This window comes from Cyprinus carpio, chromosome B2 (genome assembly GCF_018340385.1).
Source record: "Cyprinus carpio isolate SPL01 chromosome B2, ASM1834038v1, whole genome shotgun sequence".
Classification (NCBI taxonomy): domain Eukaryota; kingdom Metazoa; phylum Chordata; class Actinopteri; order Cypriniformes; family Cyprinidae; genus Cyprinus; species Cyprinus carpio.
The window spans coordinates 14,177,178-14,195,440 of record NC_056598.1 but is presented as its reverse complement, the minus strand read 5'-3'; the positions used below and the strand labels follow the sequence as shown (position 1 = coordinate 14,195,440).

The window sequence follows — 18,263 nt, the reverse complement described above, 5'->3', positions numbered from 1 at the left end:
TGTAGTATGGCTGGCACTCCCTCTTGTGGTGGAGTCGTTTGTGACACTCGTGATGTTTTGCATTTGCAGGCCTCCGGGGACAGAAGTGGTGATGGAAGTGGTGGTGGTGGTGATTATGATGATGAAGAAGAACATGGGAGACGTGAAGTAATCTCCGGTCAGACAAATGTGAGAGAAGACAAAGAAAAGGTTTGACAGAAGCACTTCATTGCACACATTACAGTACATTACATTTCTATTAACCTGATTAAATTAAATTAAAAAATAAATATATATCTGGCAACCCAGTTACATAGTTTTGCCATTTAAATATGTGTCAAATAATTGTTTTAAAATGTGCCAATTATTAAAGCCATACATTATCCAGGACCATTATGCCATTTACAGATTGTATGTGTTAGAAGGAGTCGTTTACAATACTGTTCAGAAGTGTTATTATTTATTTATTATTGTTTTTGATTATTGTTGTTTTACTTTCCTAGTGCACTTTAAATGTGAAGAGAGGCCCATTTTAATGCTAAAGGGGTAGTTCAACCAAAAATGAACTGTATGTTTTGCTTTCTTGCTTGGAACAGAAATATTTTTGCAGAATGCTCCTTCTAATGAAAATGAGTGAGGAATACACTATATACAGTATATGAATGATAGCATTACATTCAAATATATATTCATACATTGCTCTCTAAAACATGTAATGGAATGGGTGACATTGATACTGATTGGTCACAAGAAACATGAAAACCAGTTGCAAAGCTGCTGTGATGTAATGCATTGCAATGCATGTATAATTTTTTAAAACAAGTGTTCAGAATTAAAACTATAAATATTATTAAATGATCAAAATAATTAAATAAGTTATTTCAATGTTGTCCAAATAGCAATGGGTAAAGTTGTTGTGAAAAGCATTACATTTTAAGTGTTACTTTAAATATCAGAGGGCACTTCAAGGAAAAAAAATAGGGCAACAAATAATCATACTAAATAGATTCAGATGTGTAGTTCACATTATTATAGCTAATACATGTTGTAAGAATGTAATCAGTTGATGTATTATTGCTTGCAGACACATAGACCCACCTATCCTGTCCAAGCTCCGCCCACTGTGTCACCTGACATGGACGAAGGAGAGTTTTCAGGGCATGTGACCCCTATAGACGAAAGGCTACTTAGAGGTGAGAGGACATTCTTTAATTAAGACAAAAAAATTAATCTTTCATGAATGATGATTATCTGGATTGGTTGTTAATCCTTTCAGGGACTTACAAAACAGATGAAACAGGGGAGAGTACAGGGGATGTAAGTATTACACTTTATTTCCTGTTGTAACAAAAAAAAAGGATACTTATTTTTGAATTAACTGACTTCTGCTCTTGCAGTACGGTTAAAATGATGTGATAGTCCTGCATACATAATTATAGAATTATAGTGTCTCGTGAACTTTCTCAGGGTTCTGGCCAGAGGCAAAAAGGGGAGCGTGGAGAACCTGGACCTGCAGGCCCCCCGGGACCCCCTGGCCCTCCTGGACCATCTCTCCCACCCACACATTCGGGTCAGCCTGGACAGAGAGGCCCTCAAGGTCCAATGGGTCCACCAGGAAGACAAGGCAGACCAGGGAAAGATGGACAACCTGTATGATTATTTCCTTATGATTATGGGACAATATTGAATGTGCTACTTCTTCTTATTCTTTTTGAGACTAGGTCTAACCTTTTGTCTATAAACATAGTACTATTGACCATTTCATGTCCTAGCAGTATAGATTGAGTGAACTAGAATTTTTTAACCTCTTGCCTATGTTTTGCAGGGGAGCAAAGGTGAAGAAGGAAAACCAGTGAGTAATAATTTGCTTACATATGGACAGTTTTAAAATACTGGTATGTGTACAGAAGAAGGACAGTACATTCAGTACAATGTTGCACAAAGTTCAATTGATGCATCAACATTATTGTGCACATATTACAATTGTTTATTTAATAATCCTTTTTGGTAGAACTCAAAATAAGAGACATATTTGATTCTTTAGAATTATAAGAACAAAACATTTAGATGGGATTTTATTTTACATTACTACACTTATCTTTCTTTACATTGTACTTCCTGTGGGTTAGGGTTAGGTTTACGGGTAAGTTCAGGGTTACCTACAGGAGTTATTACCCAGCTGACCTTCCAAAAATGACCTTCGCAGTGCTCAGAGATGACCAGATGACATTCAAATAGAACACACAGGTTCTTTTTTGGTCTTCTTACATTATATTGAAGAAAAGTAAGACTTGATTCCTGCCATTTGTGAACCAAATGAAATGAAATTTTCCTTTACCTAGAGCAGATAAAGAATCAGATTCAGAAGAAATAATTTACTTTACAGTTGAAAATAAGGAGGATAGAATGTAATAGAATTTCATGGCTTCATGTTTACATCTGTCTCCGCTGATCTTAATACAATGTCTCTTTAATGCAGGGGCAGAAAGGACCTCCAGGACTTCCAGGATTGCCTGGAGAATCTGGAGTCAAAGGAGAAAAGGTGAGGGATAATGCAGTTGAGCTGCCTCCCTAACATGTGATTATCCACAATACCTCAGTACAGCAAGAACTTTTTTCAACACAAAAGCAAAAACTTGTATTTCATCCTATTTAACTCTTTTTAGGGTGATCCTGGGGTTGGTCTGCCTGGTCCACCAGGGCCTCCTGGACCACCGGGGTCATCAAAACCAATTAAAGTTCCAGTAAGTATATTGCAAAAAACTGGGTCGCTTTAAGTATTACTTCATATTGGAGGAAAATGCATTTGTTTCCAAAGCACGTGATTTTTAACTACACTGTTTCTTTAGATGATGTCTTTGGCTAAGGTTAAGGTATACTTTATTTTTTCCCAGGGGGAAATTAATCTTGAGCTCAAAATACAGCAACTGCATCACCACACTTAAAACAATACATTGCAAAAAAAAAAAAAAAAAAAAAAAATCCCAATACAAAATCAGTTTACACTATTTAGTGACTTCATTGCCGATGGAATGAATGAATTCCTGAACCTCTTAAGTCTGCACCTCGGTATTCTTAATCTCCTTTCCAATGGTAACCTTTCAAATTCTGGATTCAGAATGTGTGTTGTATTGTTTAGAAACTTGTATGCGTCTCTTAGCAATGATTTTTCGTGAAAGGTCTAGAGATAAAAGTGTTCCTTTATGCCCGTGATCTTCATGGCTACTGTAAATCTGATGTATTAAGATGTCAAGTCACCTTTATTTATATAGCAGTTTATACAATACAGCTTCAAAGTAATAAACAAATAACAGGACTGATGTAGCAGTATAAGATAAATTCTGATTCTGCTATAAAGCATCTGTAAAAAGACAATAGTGTCGTTATTTATCTTAAGTTCAAGGTTGGTTCAGTTAAATTCAATAGCAGTGTCAATGTTGCAAAATTTGTCAGTTATGAAACTGATGTAATTCAGCTCAAACTCTCCATGCTGTTCACTCTGTTTATTAAGAACATATCTCAATTTTTAATGATAGTATGGATTTGATGCTCTCGGCTCTGGATTTGAAGATGTTGACATTGATACAGAACGTCTTAGAGTGAGTAAATCTGCCCGTGTTTTGACAGTATTCTTACAGCACATACAGTATTTAATGGCGTTTAACATTCAGGTTGTCAATGTATGTCACTATAAATGATAATGGCATATTCTAGGGTCCACCTGGTCCTCCAGGACCTCCAGGGAAACCTGGCCCACCTGGTCCTAATGGCCCCTCAGGGGCTTTGCTGCCTGGACCACCAGGCGCCCCTGGCAAGGATGGCAGAGATGGGCAACCTGGACTTCGTGTGAGTATGTTCTCTCTTCAATAAAATCAGCTGCTGAAGAGAGACTCAGTTTACATTTCATTACAATTCATATCTCATCTGCTTCTCCTGTTGTACCTGTCATTTCATATTACACATGATGTCTAATGCACTCAGACAACTAGAAATGAAGCCATGTGAAACGATAAGTAACTCTGACCAGCAGATAAATTTTTCATTCCCCATCAAGTACTTGTTAAGATTTCCCAGTGTTGCTAAGTGATGGTTGTATCATGGCTTTTAGCTGATTCATGTTGTCTTCTTTCCTTCTCTCGATTGCCCAGCTATTTGAGGACTGGTTTAGTGGGTCTGGCACTGACTCTGGGTTTGGCTCAGGGTTTGGCTCAGGTTTTGGTAAAGGACAGGCATTGCCCTGGTTCGTTCAGGTCACTGAACCAGTAGGTTGGAAAAGACAGCATTTTCTCTCCAACAATATCTGCTTGTGGACATTTGCCTGAATGCAAACTAAGATTTGGATTAGTTAACATTGTTATATTTTTCCATGTATTTTCTCCAGTCAAATACTTGCTATGGCTTTACATCTTACTTTACCCCTGACATTTAGCTAATAGAGGGTTGTTAGATACTTTAGAAGCTTTGATATCTTTTTTGATGGGGTTGAGTTTATATGGGAGTACAGATTTAATAGTAGAGGAATAATGAGGTATACAAACAAACATCACAGGTGTTTCTAGGTAAAACTGTAAAAGTTGTTGCAGTTTGAAAGAAAAACAACAGCAGTACAGGTTGAAAGGTGATGAACACTCAGGTTGCATTTCAGGACAGCTTGAAACTGTGCTGCCTTTTTCTGAATGTTGGAGAAAATCTGTCTTTTTATTTTGAACTGTCTGCTTGTACTAACAGCAATGGCAATTTTAATATTATGTTTAGACATAACATAATTATATACTGGGATAAGACAAAATAATGTGAACGCCCATTTTTATGGGGTTAATATAATTTGTGTAGACTTCTGTTGAAAAAAAAAATCAAACAGATGTTGCAATTATCTTCTTTTTCTTGTTTTCTTTTCTAGTGTGTATCTCAGTGTAGTAGTTTTGTTTAGTAAAAGCAATGGCTGAAATGGACTTTTAAGACATTCAACAAGAACAAATCATGGAAGCCTGTTTAGCAAGAGCGTCTGTAACTCAGCCAGTCCATTAGTTTGGTGTTTTAAGAGCAAGAGTCTTTTTTATTATGACTAAGTGCGCAAAGCATGGCAAGACTTCATCCGTGAAGAAGAAAAGTGGGTGAAAACTGAAAGTGAATAATGGGGACATGTAAGCGCTGACAAGGATTGGTCTAAAAAGACCAAAGTGACAGCAAGCCTCAGTATTCAGCCCTTTCTACAACTTCACAAAGCCAACATCCATGAAAGAGCTGCAATTGCTAAAAATGTAATCACAGATACCAATGCGAAAATGCATAAAAAAATTAATTAATAAAAAAAAAAAAACGGGTCATAAAATTTTTCTTCTGCACTTTTGCTAATGGTGGTAAAACACCATAATAATGAGATATTGCCTATTTCCCAGATGTTCACATTATTTTGTCCAACCCCTGTATATAAACATATCACAACACACTGAAAACATGTATACTGTTTTTAATTTAATGTAGTTTGTCTGTATAGATGCTGACTTTTATAATGTGTTATGGTATTGAAACATGTCATAAAGCAGGCGTTTTAATGTGTTTGACCTTTAAAGGGGCTTCCTGGTTCGAATGGCTTAACTGGACAACAGGGTCCCAAAGGAGCAAAGGTATAAAAATGACCTCATCTTAAAGAAAGAACTCTCTCAATGTCATATAAAAGAAATATATTGTTATCCTTAAAAATGTTGATTTTCTTTCACAGGGTGAACAAGGAATGAGAGGGCCCTCTGGACCTAAGGTATAACTGCACGTTTATGCTGCATAATGGTGGGGTCACATTTACCATTTTTTGGTTATTTTTTCCTGGATGAAATCCAGGCATTTTAATAGAAATCTATGCAATCAGGAATACTGAATGAGGAATGTCACACAGAATTTGGAACAGGTTCAAGTTGCTAATGCAAATTCTGTGCTTTTTTATTTTATTTATTTATTTTTTGCTTCATTCTTCCTCTTGGGTGAAAATGGTGACCCTGGCCTTATTGGTCCTATGGGACCGAGGGGTGTACCTGGACCACCTGGCATTCCTGGCCCTCCTGGCCCACCAGGACCTTCAATCAGTAACTTGATGACGAACACTTTGAAGGTCTGAAAATATCACCAAAGTATTTTTCTGTTTTTAGAGACTCATTGGTGGCTAACCACCTTTTTGGGATTTAAATGCAGGACGTTATGATCAACAAGAGACTATGCTAATAGTTCATCTGAAACATAATGGTACATGGATAATCAGATCTCAAATGTTTCTTTAAAACCTATAGATAAATACAGGTCAGGTTTGCCCAGGCTTGTAGGTCCTGTGCTCAGTGGATGATTATTGGAAAATGTGCTCCACATTGAAGGCCAAAGCAAAACAGGCTAAATTCACATGACATGAACAGGACAATTCAAGGCTCACATTCAAGTGCTCCCATTTATTCTTGGTTATGAAACAGTTTTAATTTTCAAAGTGGATCATTTTAGTTTAGAAAGTAAATCAAACCCTTAAAGGAGAACTGTATTGGTTTTGAGATAATATTGATTCTTTGAGGCAGAAACTCTTCTAACATCACTTTTCAGGGTCAGCACACCATTTTATCCATTCAGAGCCTTAATAATTTTTTTCTTAAGCTTTTGAGTGCTTCTATACTCATTAGTCTAAAGACAGGGGATGTTTTATTCTGACAGGATTTGGAGGGTTCTGGTGAAAGCGGATTGTTTCTCGGAGCTGGAATTTCAAAAGGCTATCATGTAAGTGTACAAAAGCATCGCTACTATTATGTCATCCTCAATTTCTATTCACATATCAAGGTCCTCCTGACTATTATTTCCTTGAATGTGGCATTGCATGCTACATTGGCCAGAGTTCATTTTCTTTGTGCACACAAAATTTGTTTGTTGAATGGACATAAACTGAATTGTTGTTGTTGTTTTTTTTCCTCCTTTCCTCTTTTTTTTTTGGGGCCTCCTGGTCTACCTGGCCCACCAGGACCTCAGGTGTGTTTATCCTCTAAAATATTAAGTATGAATTTTATTGTATTTAGTAATTTGATTATAAAAAAAGTAGTATTAAAATAAAATTGATTTATGGCTAATCTACTTATATTTCTATTGTTTGATTGATTAATTCATTCATTCATTCCAGTGCAATGGTTTGGTGTGTTTGTGTGTGGGTAAATTAACAATATATTATATTTTAGTAATATGCCTGTTCTGTTTCCTTTTTGTAGGGACTTCCTGGTGCTGATGGAGCCCCTGGTTTGTCTGTTAAGGTTTGTCAAATTACACTACAGTCACACTAAATAGCTACATATATACCTTAAAGTACCTTCTGAGTTTTATTTCACAATAGCCCTATTCAGATGGTAATTGTTTGTCATGTTGATGTTTGTAAAATAAAACTGACTGGGAAAATTATGCATTTGGATGAAGATAACTTCATGTTTTAGGTATAAGTTTGTGATTCCACAAACCCAGAAATGCTGTTCTCAAATGATCAGTTACATGTTGCTTGGACAATTAATACAATAATGTGTAAATTAATAATAGGAAAATAATATCAAATTTAAGTAGCACTTATTTAAAGGGGTCCTACTATGCTTTTTCACTTTTTGAATTTTCGTCAGTGTGTAGTGTGTATGTTTGGGCATAAAAAAGATCTACAAAGTTACATATCTCAAAGTCCACTCCAAAGGGAGATATTTCGGTTTTAAATTGTTTTCGTTTTTTTCCCTTTTCAAGAATTACAACGAATGGCTCGTTTGGAATGCAGTGTTGCTGTCCGGGTTTTGTGATGTCACAAAGTGGACCATTAGAATATCATTAAAATAATTCCTGCCTATCGAAATTCGAATGGTTGGGGGGTGGGGAGGGGTGAGGTCGTGGTTACAACGCTTGGTTGAGTGCATCAGACAAAACAAAGAAGTGCTGCTATAGCATCAAGTTTTCGCAAGTTATTACACATGCAACTGAATAATTTATGTATGTAAATATGTATGTTTCAATTATGAAAATGTTTTTATAATAAATTGCTGACAGTACAGTATTGGACAATGATGTAATCTGCAGAATTTACACTTCAGTTCTGAGACTACAGTGTTTCCCATACATTGAGCGCAGGTGTTTTTATATCACTGTATTACTGAAGGAAACCGACTGTCTTCAGAATATTGGATTTCATTTTAATTTCATTTTACATGCAATGTCTGATAAAGCAGTTTTTGTGCACGGAGCGCTGCTTTGTGTACAGCCGTAACCAGGGAAACCTCGATCTCTACCACTCCAACAGCGCCTCCTGCTGGCAGATAATTAATTTGCATATATATATATGCCGCCACAAATAGATCAGGGGTGGCGATTGCGAACATCGTCCTGGAGAGCCGCAGCCCTGCAGAGTTTTGCTTCAACCCTAATCAAACACACCTGAACAAGCTAATCAAGGTCTGAAGGGTTACTAGAAAGTTACAGGCAGGTGAGTTTTTAATTAGGGTTGGAGATGAACTCTGCAGGGCTGTGGCTCTCAAGGACCGGGGTTCGCCACCCCTGAAATAGAGTCGCTCTGGACTATGGAATAAATAAATTCAACTGTATAACAGTTTCACTGCAATTCATGCTATAATGTTAGAATTAAAGAACAATAAACATAAAACATATGCACTTATCTGTACACAGTAAATGCAGTTATTTTTAAGCGGTTGTTGACATCCTATCTAAAACATGATTTAGAGAAAAAAAAAAAAAATAATGTTACCACTCTAATATGTCTTACAATATCTGTGCAAAGGTTCTGTGCGATCCTCTTGCTCAATATTCTCGGGGGGCGGAATCTGGCTCTAATTGATATGGCAATATTAACTATACCTTAACTATACCAGAGCAGACGGAACTTGCTGCTTTGGCAAGGGGCGGGGCAGTACTGAAACACCATTGACGAAAATAAAATCTTTGCTTTCTCACACCGCAAAGGATGTTTTAGCCCCATAGGGATGTATTGTTTCGATTCAAAAGCATCATCTCGCCGAACACTTTCAGTGTGAAAAGCCCTTAAGTTGATTGCCAATCACAATGCACTGGGACAGCTAACCAATCACATCACATCAAACCCGGAACTAATCGAGCCGTTTGTGCCAGGCTGGGGAGAGAGGTATTGTAATAATGTAAATTATGTGAAAAATAATGCGTTTTTCGAACCAACAAGCATGAGAGTATGTTCTAGTACACCCCCAAAACAAAATCAAGACTTTGTAAAAGAGCATAATAGGACCCCTTTAAATATCCTATTTTAATATAGAAAAGTGGATACACTATTGATTTAAATTGTTTTCTGTGATGCATTTCAATCTCAAAATGATAGCTGTCTTTATAAAAATGATAAGAAATAAGTTATTGCCCCTACTATTTATATAAGACCTGGCTACTCAGTTCCTATTTTTTATAGAATTTTTTAAAACATGTTTTTATTGGGGGAAAAAAGACATGGAAGATAAAATGAAAATAATCCAGAGAAAATACATTTTTATTTTTACTTTAACTCCCCTGCATATCTGTTGCTGCCATAATAAAGGCCTATTTCAAATGTGGTTTACAGTATTTTAATTTCAGTAATGAAGGTGTCCATTTTTAAAACACATGTAAATTCTCACGTTTAACCATATGGTGCTTGGCAGTGGTCAAAAAGGATTTACAAAATGACTTCTGGATTCCAATGAGAAACAGTTACCATCCGGATAGGGATTAATATGTTTCCTGATCCATGTCTCTTCTCTGTCCAGGGTGAACCGGGATCACCAGGACAGGATGGAATGCCAGGATTAGCTGGTTTACCAGGTGCCAGGGTCAGTCTTCGGTTTCTTGCATTCTTGGAGTACTCTGAAAAGAGATTATACTGTATACTGTATGTTTCAAATGGTACAATTACTGAAATACTGAATAGCCTACTAAATGAGTATTTTAGCAAATGATGGGTCGATTTTTATGTAGCGTGCAAATGATAAAAAATGACTTTAGTAGCTGTGGCACAATAAGTGTTTAATGTTTTTGCTTTTGTTACCTTACTGTAAACAGGGGCCAAAGGGGGACAAGGGCAGTCCAGGAGAGAAGGTATTATATTGTTTATCTAAGAATATTTTGAGCAGTTATGTGTAGTTATGACCCACATTATTCACACCAAGTGATGAATAATGCATGATGGTATTCATCTCAAGCCGAAAGCACACTGTATGAAACAAATTTCACTTTGTGTGTAGAACATGCTGTAAATTGCTGTATTAATTGTGACTTAGGGTGAGCGAGGTCGTGATGGACTGAGCATCACAGGGCCTCGCGGTCCCCCTGGCCCACCTGGACCGACCATTAACTTCCAGGATGTAAGTATAAAGTCTGGTAACCTGCTTTTTTGCTATATTTTGCTTGAGAGGCAAAAAAGATAATGATTTTTTCCTCCAGCTCCTTCTTAATGATACTGCAGCCAAACTGAACCTTACTAAGATCAGAGGACCTCCTGGCCCTATGGTATGTAAAGCAGCTCACTGTTTTCCCCTCAAAAGTTTTTTAAGATGTTTAACATGGATAGTACAAACGTCAGCTTTTAATCTAAATTGTGCAAGAAACATGTCCAGGAGCAATCGCAGCTCTAAGGATACAGAAATCTGCAAGATCTTTCCCACCCCTCACAGCACAATGCAGCTAAATGCCTAGCATTTCCACATGATCTAGAATGGGTTTATTCTTTGATCCATGTCACTGCTGATGATTTTTTGCTTGCTTCTCTATGTGTGTGTGTGTGTGTGTGTGTGTGTGTGTGTGTGTGTGTGTGTGTGTGTGTGTGTGTGTGTGTGTGTGTGTGTGTGTGTGTGTGCGTGTGTGCGTGTGTTGTGCATGTTGCAGGGCCCTGAAGGCTTGCCTGGCAGAGCAGGATTCCCTGTAAGAATGCCATACATTTTCTGTCTGCTTTATACATTAAAACTATTTCAATATGATATACTGACGTTAAAGTTGTTAAGCTCATGCAGCTAAGTTGCTGAGTGGTCCAATGGAGTTTGCTTGACCATTTTTGATTTTAAAGACAGACACTCTGGATAACCAAGTAAAATAATTTTAGTTTTGCAATACCACCATGTAATAAATGTTGTAGTGCCAATATGCATAGGTATGTAATCAATCAAGAAATGGTGATTTTTGGACTACTTGAGAAGGACTGACATAGCTTCATAGTGCTTTTACTAGGTTAAGTCTTGTCATATGATCTATCTGTGCATGAATTTGCCAGTTTACCTTACAGTGTCATAAAAGAATAATCCATAACTTTGTGGTTGGTACATTTTTGGTACATTGATGCACTCACAGTGGAAGTGAATGAAGTTTTTGGAGTATTAAGAAGGAATAGGAAGCTACTAAACTTATAGAAGCACTTATCAATTCATCTACATTGCATCTGTAATGAGCTGTAAAGATGGTTTGCAGTGTTGCGTCGATGTGGCAATGAAAAGTGGATAAAAACCGATAGAATAAACGAATTCACTTTGCCAATTAGCCCCATTCACATCCATTGTAAGTGCCTTACTGTAACCTTGATTTTTGCTTTTATAAAGAAAAGCAGTAAGAAATGGAATTAAATTTTTCTGGTAATTAAAATTGCCTCTGGCTAAGCTGAACTTTTATATTTCATATGATTTTGTGTAAAGCTTTTAATGGGCTTACTCTAATGTTCGGTGTTATAAACTGGCATACAACCCTTTATAATGGTGGAAATAACTTGCTTGAATGTTGTAATGCTTAGGGCCCAAGAGGACAAAAAGGTGAAATCGGGTTTCCTGGCATTCAAGGACCTCCAGGACTGAAGGTATGGGTTTAAAACGCGATCAGAAATAACCTGTTGCACATAATGCAACACAAACTCTCCCATCATTGCCTCACAATTGACATAACAAATTTCCTAATGAGGGCTCATTTTATTTTCAAGTATTCATAAATCTGAGCTGCTGTCTTTCCCACTGTAATTTAGCTGTCACATCTGATTGCTAACTGTAAAGGTGCTGTAAGCTATTTTGAATAGCACACATAAAATGTTTTTTCCAACTCAGAGATCATTGAAATAGGTCTCCTGAGGGCTAACTCTGTGACAGCCCAGAGACACTGCCAAAGAGAGTCCCACGCTCTCTCTTATGTGTTCAGGTTAGCAGAACCTAGTTAAATAGCTGAAATTGCTTACAGCACCTTTAATGGAAGTAGTTGTTTCACCCATTACTCATATATGACATACTACATTAGAACTACTTGGTCAGGATTGCCATAAAGTAACGTTTTATGGAATATCATTTGTTGCATTGTCTGATAGGGAGAAAAGGGGGAGTCAGGTGTATCTATAGCTGCTGATGGCTCTGTAATACCAGGCCTGAGAGGACCCAGAGGACCAAATGGAATGAAGGTTGAACTATCTACTTTTGAGCTTGAACTTTTTGTTGTTCCTTAATGGTCTGACATTGACATCGTTGTACTTTGCAGGGAGACATCGGCCCATCTGGACAGCCTGGGATTATGGTAAGATGCATCTCTCAAACAAAAACTGAAGCATGCATGCATAAATACAACTATCGAAGAATATGTATGTTTTTCTTTGATATTTAGGGGCCGATTGGACCACCTGGGCAAAAAGGAGAATATGGACTTCCTGGTCGACCGGTAAAAAAAAATTAAATTTTTGTCTCTTTATTTACAGTCTCTCTCATACATGCTTATTTCCATTAACTCCCTCAAATTTCTTTCAGGGCAGGGCTGGAATAGCTGGACGGAAAGGGGACAAGGGAGATACTAGTGGTCCCCCTGTAAGTTAAACTTTTTTTCTTTGTGACATGATGCTTCCATTATGTTTATATCTTTAAATCTATTTAAATACAATGGCTTACCTGTATTCAAGGGTCCACCGGGTCCACCTGGACCTCCAGGGCCACCAGGACGAGTAATTGGTCTCAATAGAGTAAGTTTATCTTCTTATCAGATTTGCAGCATATGGAAATTCAACTGAGCATCAAAGTGTGCTTTAACCTAAAATGCAATTTTCACAAAAGTCATGAAATGATTCTGCTCTAAAGACAGTTTTCCCAGTTCCTCCTAGACCGCACTGCAAAATACCAGTAAGTTAATGAGTGAAATTCTCTTATTGGTGGTTTGGCTTTGGGTGTGGCGCATGTCCTTCTGGCTCAGTTCCTCCCCCTAATACACTAGCCCCGCCTACTTTGCTTTCTAAGGTGCTTCTGGATTGGGTTCATGGTCTTAAAAACTGCATAGAACAGGTTTAATTTGAAAACTGTTTTCTAAAGGGAATATTTTATTTAGTTTTATATCTGAATAATGCCTGCGTTATGCTTTTATTCACAAATTCAGGAGTGTCTGTCCATGGTTTTTAAACCAATATCTCATCTCATCTAAGGCGCTCTCCTAAGCTCACCAAAGCATGTTGCATGAGTTCTAACATTTGTTGGGCTCAGCAGTGAATTCATGGTATTATGGAATTTTCCATGGTGTGTATATTTTAAAATGCCACACTAACAAAACTGTTCACTCCTGAATATGCTGACATTAGCCGGCATGGATTAATATTCTTTTTAATATTTCATGTCATCACTTCTGTTCTGTCCAAAATGTTGTCTTATTTTATACAAAAAAATGTTTGTCTTACAGGTCAACAACAACAATTCACAACAAGGTATATGTAGCAGATCTAAAATATAGCAGCATTTTCAACTATTTTTTATAATATTTTATATTTCATGATATTTTTCCCATTGAAACAGGCAATGGAAGAGCATCATTAGGAGTCAAAGGGGACAAGGGTGATGTGGGAAATCCTGGGTTGCCAGGAACTGCAGGTATATTAAAAAAAGTCTTATTTTGGGAAATTACCTATAACCCTGTGCATTGTATTTGTATATAATTGATTAAATTACCTAATTTAATGTTGGTTTTTAAGGTTCTTCATGGTTTTGCTCCACCCATATTTAAGGAGTACATAAATCAAATAACAGGAAGGAACACGGGTACAGAGAGTGATTGTTATTTACCACTGATAAGAAATACTTTTAGTCAGTTTTCTTTTGCCTTTAGAGGAACCCATGAATGCAATAGATTCCTGTCACAATTATATTTAATAATTAATAATTTTATTATAATTAAGATATAAAAAGTTATTGTGTTTTATCTAAAAAAAGAAAATATCAATAAAAAAGGGTTGTCAAATCAAAATTGTGAACATTATAGGGATTTTAGTAATAAAATGTACTAATGTATTGATTTTTTTTCCCATCAACCTGGGATGAAAAACACTACAGATTGGGACTGGGACTACAAATTAAAATTGGTCACTCTGGCTAGATATGTCACATTTCACATTGATTTTTTATGTATTATTAATTTTTCTTGTCCCTGAATGAATGATTATAAACAAATATAAAAAAATGCATTGAGTGTCTATATGGCACTGATAGACAGTCCAGTGACTAGACCTCAACAATGCTCTTTATGTTTTCTTTCTTCACAGTGCCTTTGTTTCCTCATGGTCATGTGGTAAGCACTTGTTCAGTATCTCACATATCATTGAAAAATATCTTAAGCATTTGTGTAGATTCTATAAGCACGTAAAACTTAAAATGGACAAAAATTTGCACACACTCTTGTGTGTAATGGTGCATTCATGCTATGTCATAATTACCATAATTACTACATGAAAACTCATTCTAGTTAGTCTACCTTAGACTTATATGTATGCATTTTTATTAAATTAATTGCAAAATAAATCTGTGTAATTTATTGGAAATATTGTATAGAAACATTATGAGATAGCTGCTTAACTACTTTTTATTGCTGCAGTGACAATGCAGCAGTCAGGAGGTACTAAATTCAGAGTTTACAAGTTGTAATTACGAGGATGTGAATGCTTTTTACTAGTCAGAATCTTATATTTATGTTCTAACAAGCCGTGAATGGATCTTATGTGACAGGGTTTTCAAACTGTTGTCTTGGGATCCTCATGGGACTACAAGAGCTTTCACTGAGAAAAATAGCACAAAAAAAGTTTAAATAAATAATGATGATGAGAACAAAATTTGACATCACTGAGTATTACTGAGTGATCAGAACAGCTACAGTTCCATTTTGTTCATGTTATGGTTGACATTGCTGTTGTTGACAGTGTTGAGTGTGTGTCTCTTAAGGGTGCTAAAGGTGATAATGGCTACAAGGGGCAAAAGGGGGATCCAGGTTTGCCTGGCTCATCAGGGCTGCCTGGGAGGACAGGCCTTGTGGTAAGTCATCTGAAAAAAGACATAAACTGAGACTATCCTAGTACATTTTACTAAGTGAAAGTCCTTTCACATTCCAGCCCCAATGTGACGCTTTGTGTTTTAGGGACCGAAAGGTGACTCTATTGTTGGTCCTCCTGGTAACACTGGTCCCCCGGGCCCTCCAGGACTGCCTGGCTATGGAATTCCAGGACCACAGGGGCCACCAGGACCTCCTGGACCACCAGGCACTCCATCTGCATATGGCTCTGGTAACAACAAATACCTTCTTTATCATGACTGCAAAAAGAGAACTTTTCCAAACTTTAAATAACTACCCCGAGTGCATTCTTAAACAGATTTTCTCAGACTTCAGACTTTATCAGGGCTTAAAACTTCTTATCAACAACTTAATAATGCACCAAGATTCTGTTTTACTTGTTTCTGTCTCAGCTGTGAGTCTCCCTGGACCTCCAGGTCCTCAAGGGCCACCTGGTGCTCCTGGCCATGGAAACCCTGTAAGTCAAATGGCACGAAACTCAGCGAGCTCATAAAATAATAAATGCGCCTTGCATTTTTTTATTTGTCTACATTATGACTGCTTACTTTGCCTTCCCAGGTAAGAACATATAAAAACAGTCAGACCTTGATAAGAGAGACCAGCCAGGCTGCGGAAGGGACTCTGGCATATGTTATAGACAAGAGTGAACTGTATATCAGGGTACGAGGGGGCTGGAAGAAAGTTGAGGTATCTACTCTTTACATTTCCCTTAGAAACAAAAGTAATAGAGCAACTTTGCTCTTTGTTGTCTGCTTATTCAAATGTTTTCTGATGTGTAACTGTGTTGTTAGCTAGGAGAGCTAATCCCAGTTCCTCAAGACAGTTCCTCATCTGCTTTGTCACAAGGCCTGAGCAGACCCAGCGACCGCAGTGTACCTAGAGTTCATAGCCAGGTGCGTTATGCATCATACATATACAGCAGTATGGGGATGTACCGATATTCAACTTTTGGGAGATACCGATAAACTGATCATTATTGCACAGATAGCTAATACACAGCTGATATTAAAATCTTATGCTATTTTAAATTAGTCATTTTAAATGTTACAAGTGAGTTTAGGCATCACAACAGTTTAATATACAGTATAAAGAAAAACAGTCATTTTAAGATCAGTATTATTTTAGTATCATTTATATATTATTATAGCATTAATAAATGTTGTGAATTAGCTCTTATTTTTATATTTTGAGTTTTGTTCTAATTTTGGTTTCTTGGTCATTTTATTATGCCATTTTGTCATTTTTATTAGGTTTTTATTCTATTTAGCTTTAAATCATTTCAGTTTTTTAGTTAAAGTAAATTTTTTTCATCTAATATTTATATTTCAACTTGTTTTTAATAGTTTTAATTTAGTTAATAATAAACATTCTGTTTGAGATTTGCTTAAGATCAAATGTATTGTTTTTAAATTCACTTTTTTAAGTTAACATTAAGGAAATGGTTATAGAAAGGTTAATCAAAATGAACATGAACAATTAAATATCGTACTGATAAATTAAAAAATATTCATGCGCTGGCATGTAGCACTGTTGTGCTGTGGTCTTCCCCTGTTAGAATTAATTAAAGGCATAAAAACACCAAAAATAAATGTTAAAAAAATGATACAGAATATCTAATATGGGCCGATAACCGATATGGTACCGATATCCACAGTATGATCTTAGAATCTTTGGTCGTCTACTACCATTTATCAAACCAAGAGAACTGTTTCAGTATTATAGAAAGAAAGTGTAATATCATTTATAATATTGTATACTGTATCTTAATGTCTGATGTGAATATCTAATGTTTATGTCAGGAGTTGAAGAGCTCCCTGCCAGACTACCATGTTTTTCTACAGAATGCACACTCAATGCCAGCGGTAAGGGTTGCTTAACCTTGTTGCTTCCTAAATAATTGATATGAAAAGGTGAACACTTTGATGTGATCTTTGACCTTTGATCTTCTCAGTTGCACCTGGTGGCACTTAATGCCCCGTTCACAGGGGACATGCATGGAATTCGAGGGGCAGATTATCAGTGTTACCAGCAAGCCCGTGCCAGGGGCCTGACATCCACTTACAGAGCTTTCCTCTCCTCTCACCTACAAGACCTTTCCAGCATCGTCAAGAAAGGGGACCGCTTCGGCATGCCAGTGGTGAACCTCAAAGTATGTAAAGGAGCATGCTTGCAACAGTAGATTTTAATCATGTGTTATTGATCAGTGTGTTCACAATACATGTAGTTTGCCTAAGTCTAGCTGTCTAAATTTAGCTTCTTGTGTTTCCTCTCTAGGGAGATGTGCTTTTCGGCAGCTGGATGGCTATGTTCTCTGGTGACGGGGCTGTTTTTGATCCACTTACACCGATTTATTCCTTTGATGGACGAAATGTCATGTCAGATCAAGCTTGGTAAACAGCCTTTTCCCTTTGCTTTTCTCAGACGTGTGTATTTAATTAATTTGTCTGGTAACATTTTGAGTAAGGTTCTGTATGCTACAATATTTAATATATTAGATATATATCAATGAACGATCAAAGAATATGTTACAGCATTTGTTAATCTTAGTCACCCTATTTTCTGAAAAATAAGCACTAGGTCAAAATTGCATTAAGAAAAACAAACAAACAAAGTCACATTTTATTGTCACATTCAGAAATAATGTATATGTAAATTTTAATGTAAATGTACAGTATATGAACATTATAATCGGTGTTGCCAATCAGTGTTTTATTTACTGCTGCGGGCTGTTTTTAGACACAAATTAAAAATTTTACCATTTCTACATTTCTGCGTATATTTTAACCTTCAAGTTATCTAAATTAATATTATTTCTTATATTATGAACAAACATGAATTAATAAATTGTATGTTTCTATGGCCCAAGGCCTCAGACACTGGAAAAATGTGACTTATATTCTGAAAAATATACATTTCTACATTTCTATATATATATTTTAATCTTTTAAGTT

General features: G+C 36.6%; 1 protein-coding gene across 6 annotated transcripts in view; it reads left to right on the top strand.

The window, feature by feature from the left end:
• LOC109052326 (collagen alpha-1(XV) chain-like) overlaps positions 1-18,263 on the top strand; it is a 38,074-nt gene that overhangs the window by 18,746 nt on the left and 1,065 nt on the right. For 2 of the 6 annotated variants that reach the window (XM_042718198.1, XM_042718203.1), the window contains 39 exons: positions 70-189; positions 1,064-1,172; positions 1,256-1,296; positions 1,447-1,629; positions 1,805-1,831; positions 2,459-2,521; positions 2,646-2,723; positions 3,516-3,578; positions 3,694-3,825; positions 4,128-4,241; positions 5,553-5,606; positions 5,702-5,737; positions 5,957-6,085; positions 6,667-6,729; positions 6,940-6,975; positions 7,209-7,250; positions 9,750-9,812; positions 10,042-10,077; positions 10,260-10,343; positions 10,423-10,488; positions 10,864-10,899; positions 11,756-11,818; positions 12,314-12,403; positions 12,481-12,516; positions 12,604-12,657; positions 12,744-12,800; positions 12,893-12,952; positions 13,068-13,109; positions 13,657-13,681; positions 13,770-13,844; positions 14,513-14,538; positions 15,186-15,275; positions 15,379-15,523; positions 15,705-15,769; positions 15,871-15,999; positions 16,104-16,205; positions 17,112-17,174; positions 17,264-17,461; positions 17,587-17,702. In XM_042718198.1, coding sequence (XP_042574132.1) covers positions 70-189; positions 1,064-1,172; positions 1,256-1,296; positions 1,447-1,629; positions 1,805-1,831; positions 2,459-2,521; positions 2,646-2,723; positions 3,516-3,578; positions 3,694-3,825; positions 4,128-4,241; positions 5,553-5,606; positions 5,702-5,737; positions 5,957-6,085; positions 6,667-6,729; positions 6,940-6,975; positions 7,209-7,250; positions 9,750-9,812; positions 10,042-10,077; positions 10,260-10,343; positions 10,423-10,488; positions 10,864-10,899; positions 11,756-11,818; positions 12,314-12,403; positions 12,481-12,516; positions 12,604-12,657; positions 12,744-12,800; positions 12,893-12,952; positions 13,068-13,109; positions 13,657-13,681; positions 13,770-13,844; positions 14,513-14,538; positions 15,186-15,275; positions 15,379-15,523; positions 15,705-15,769; positions 15,871-15,999; positions 16,104-16,205; positions 17,112-17,174; positions 17,264-17,461; positions 17,587-17,702 — 3,011 coding nt within the window. The remainder of the gene's footprint in view (positions 1-69; positions 190-1,063; positions 1,173-1,255; positions 1,297-1,446; positions 1,630-1,804; positions 1,832-2,458; positions 2,522-2,645; positions 2,724-3,515; positions 3,579-3,693; positions 3,826-4,127; positions 4,242-5,552; positions 5,607-5,701; positions 5,738-5,956; positions 6,086-6,666; positions 6,730-6,939; positions 6,976-7,208; positions 7,251-9,749; positions 9,813-10,041; positions 10,078-10,259; positions 10,344-10,422; positions 10,489-10,863; positions 10,900-11,755; positions 11,819-12,313; positions 12,404-12,480; positions 12,517-12,603; positions 12,658-12,743; positions 12,801-12,892; positions 12,953-13,067; positions 13,110-13,656; positions 13,682-13,769; positions 13,845-14,512; positions 14,539-15,185; positions 15,276-15,378; positions 15,524-15,704; positions 15,770-15,870; positions 16,000-16,103; positions 16,206-17,111; positions 17,175-17,263; positions 17,462-17,586; positions 17,703-18,263) is intronic. The other 4 variants (XM_042718202.1, XM_042718204.1, XM_042718199.1 and 1 more) reach the window with 3 other exon arrangements.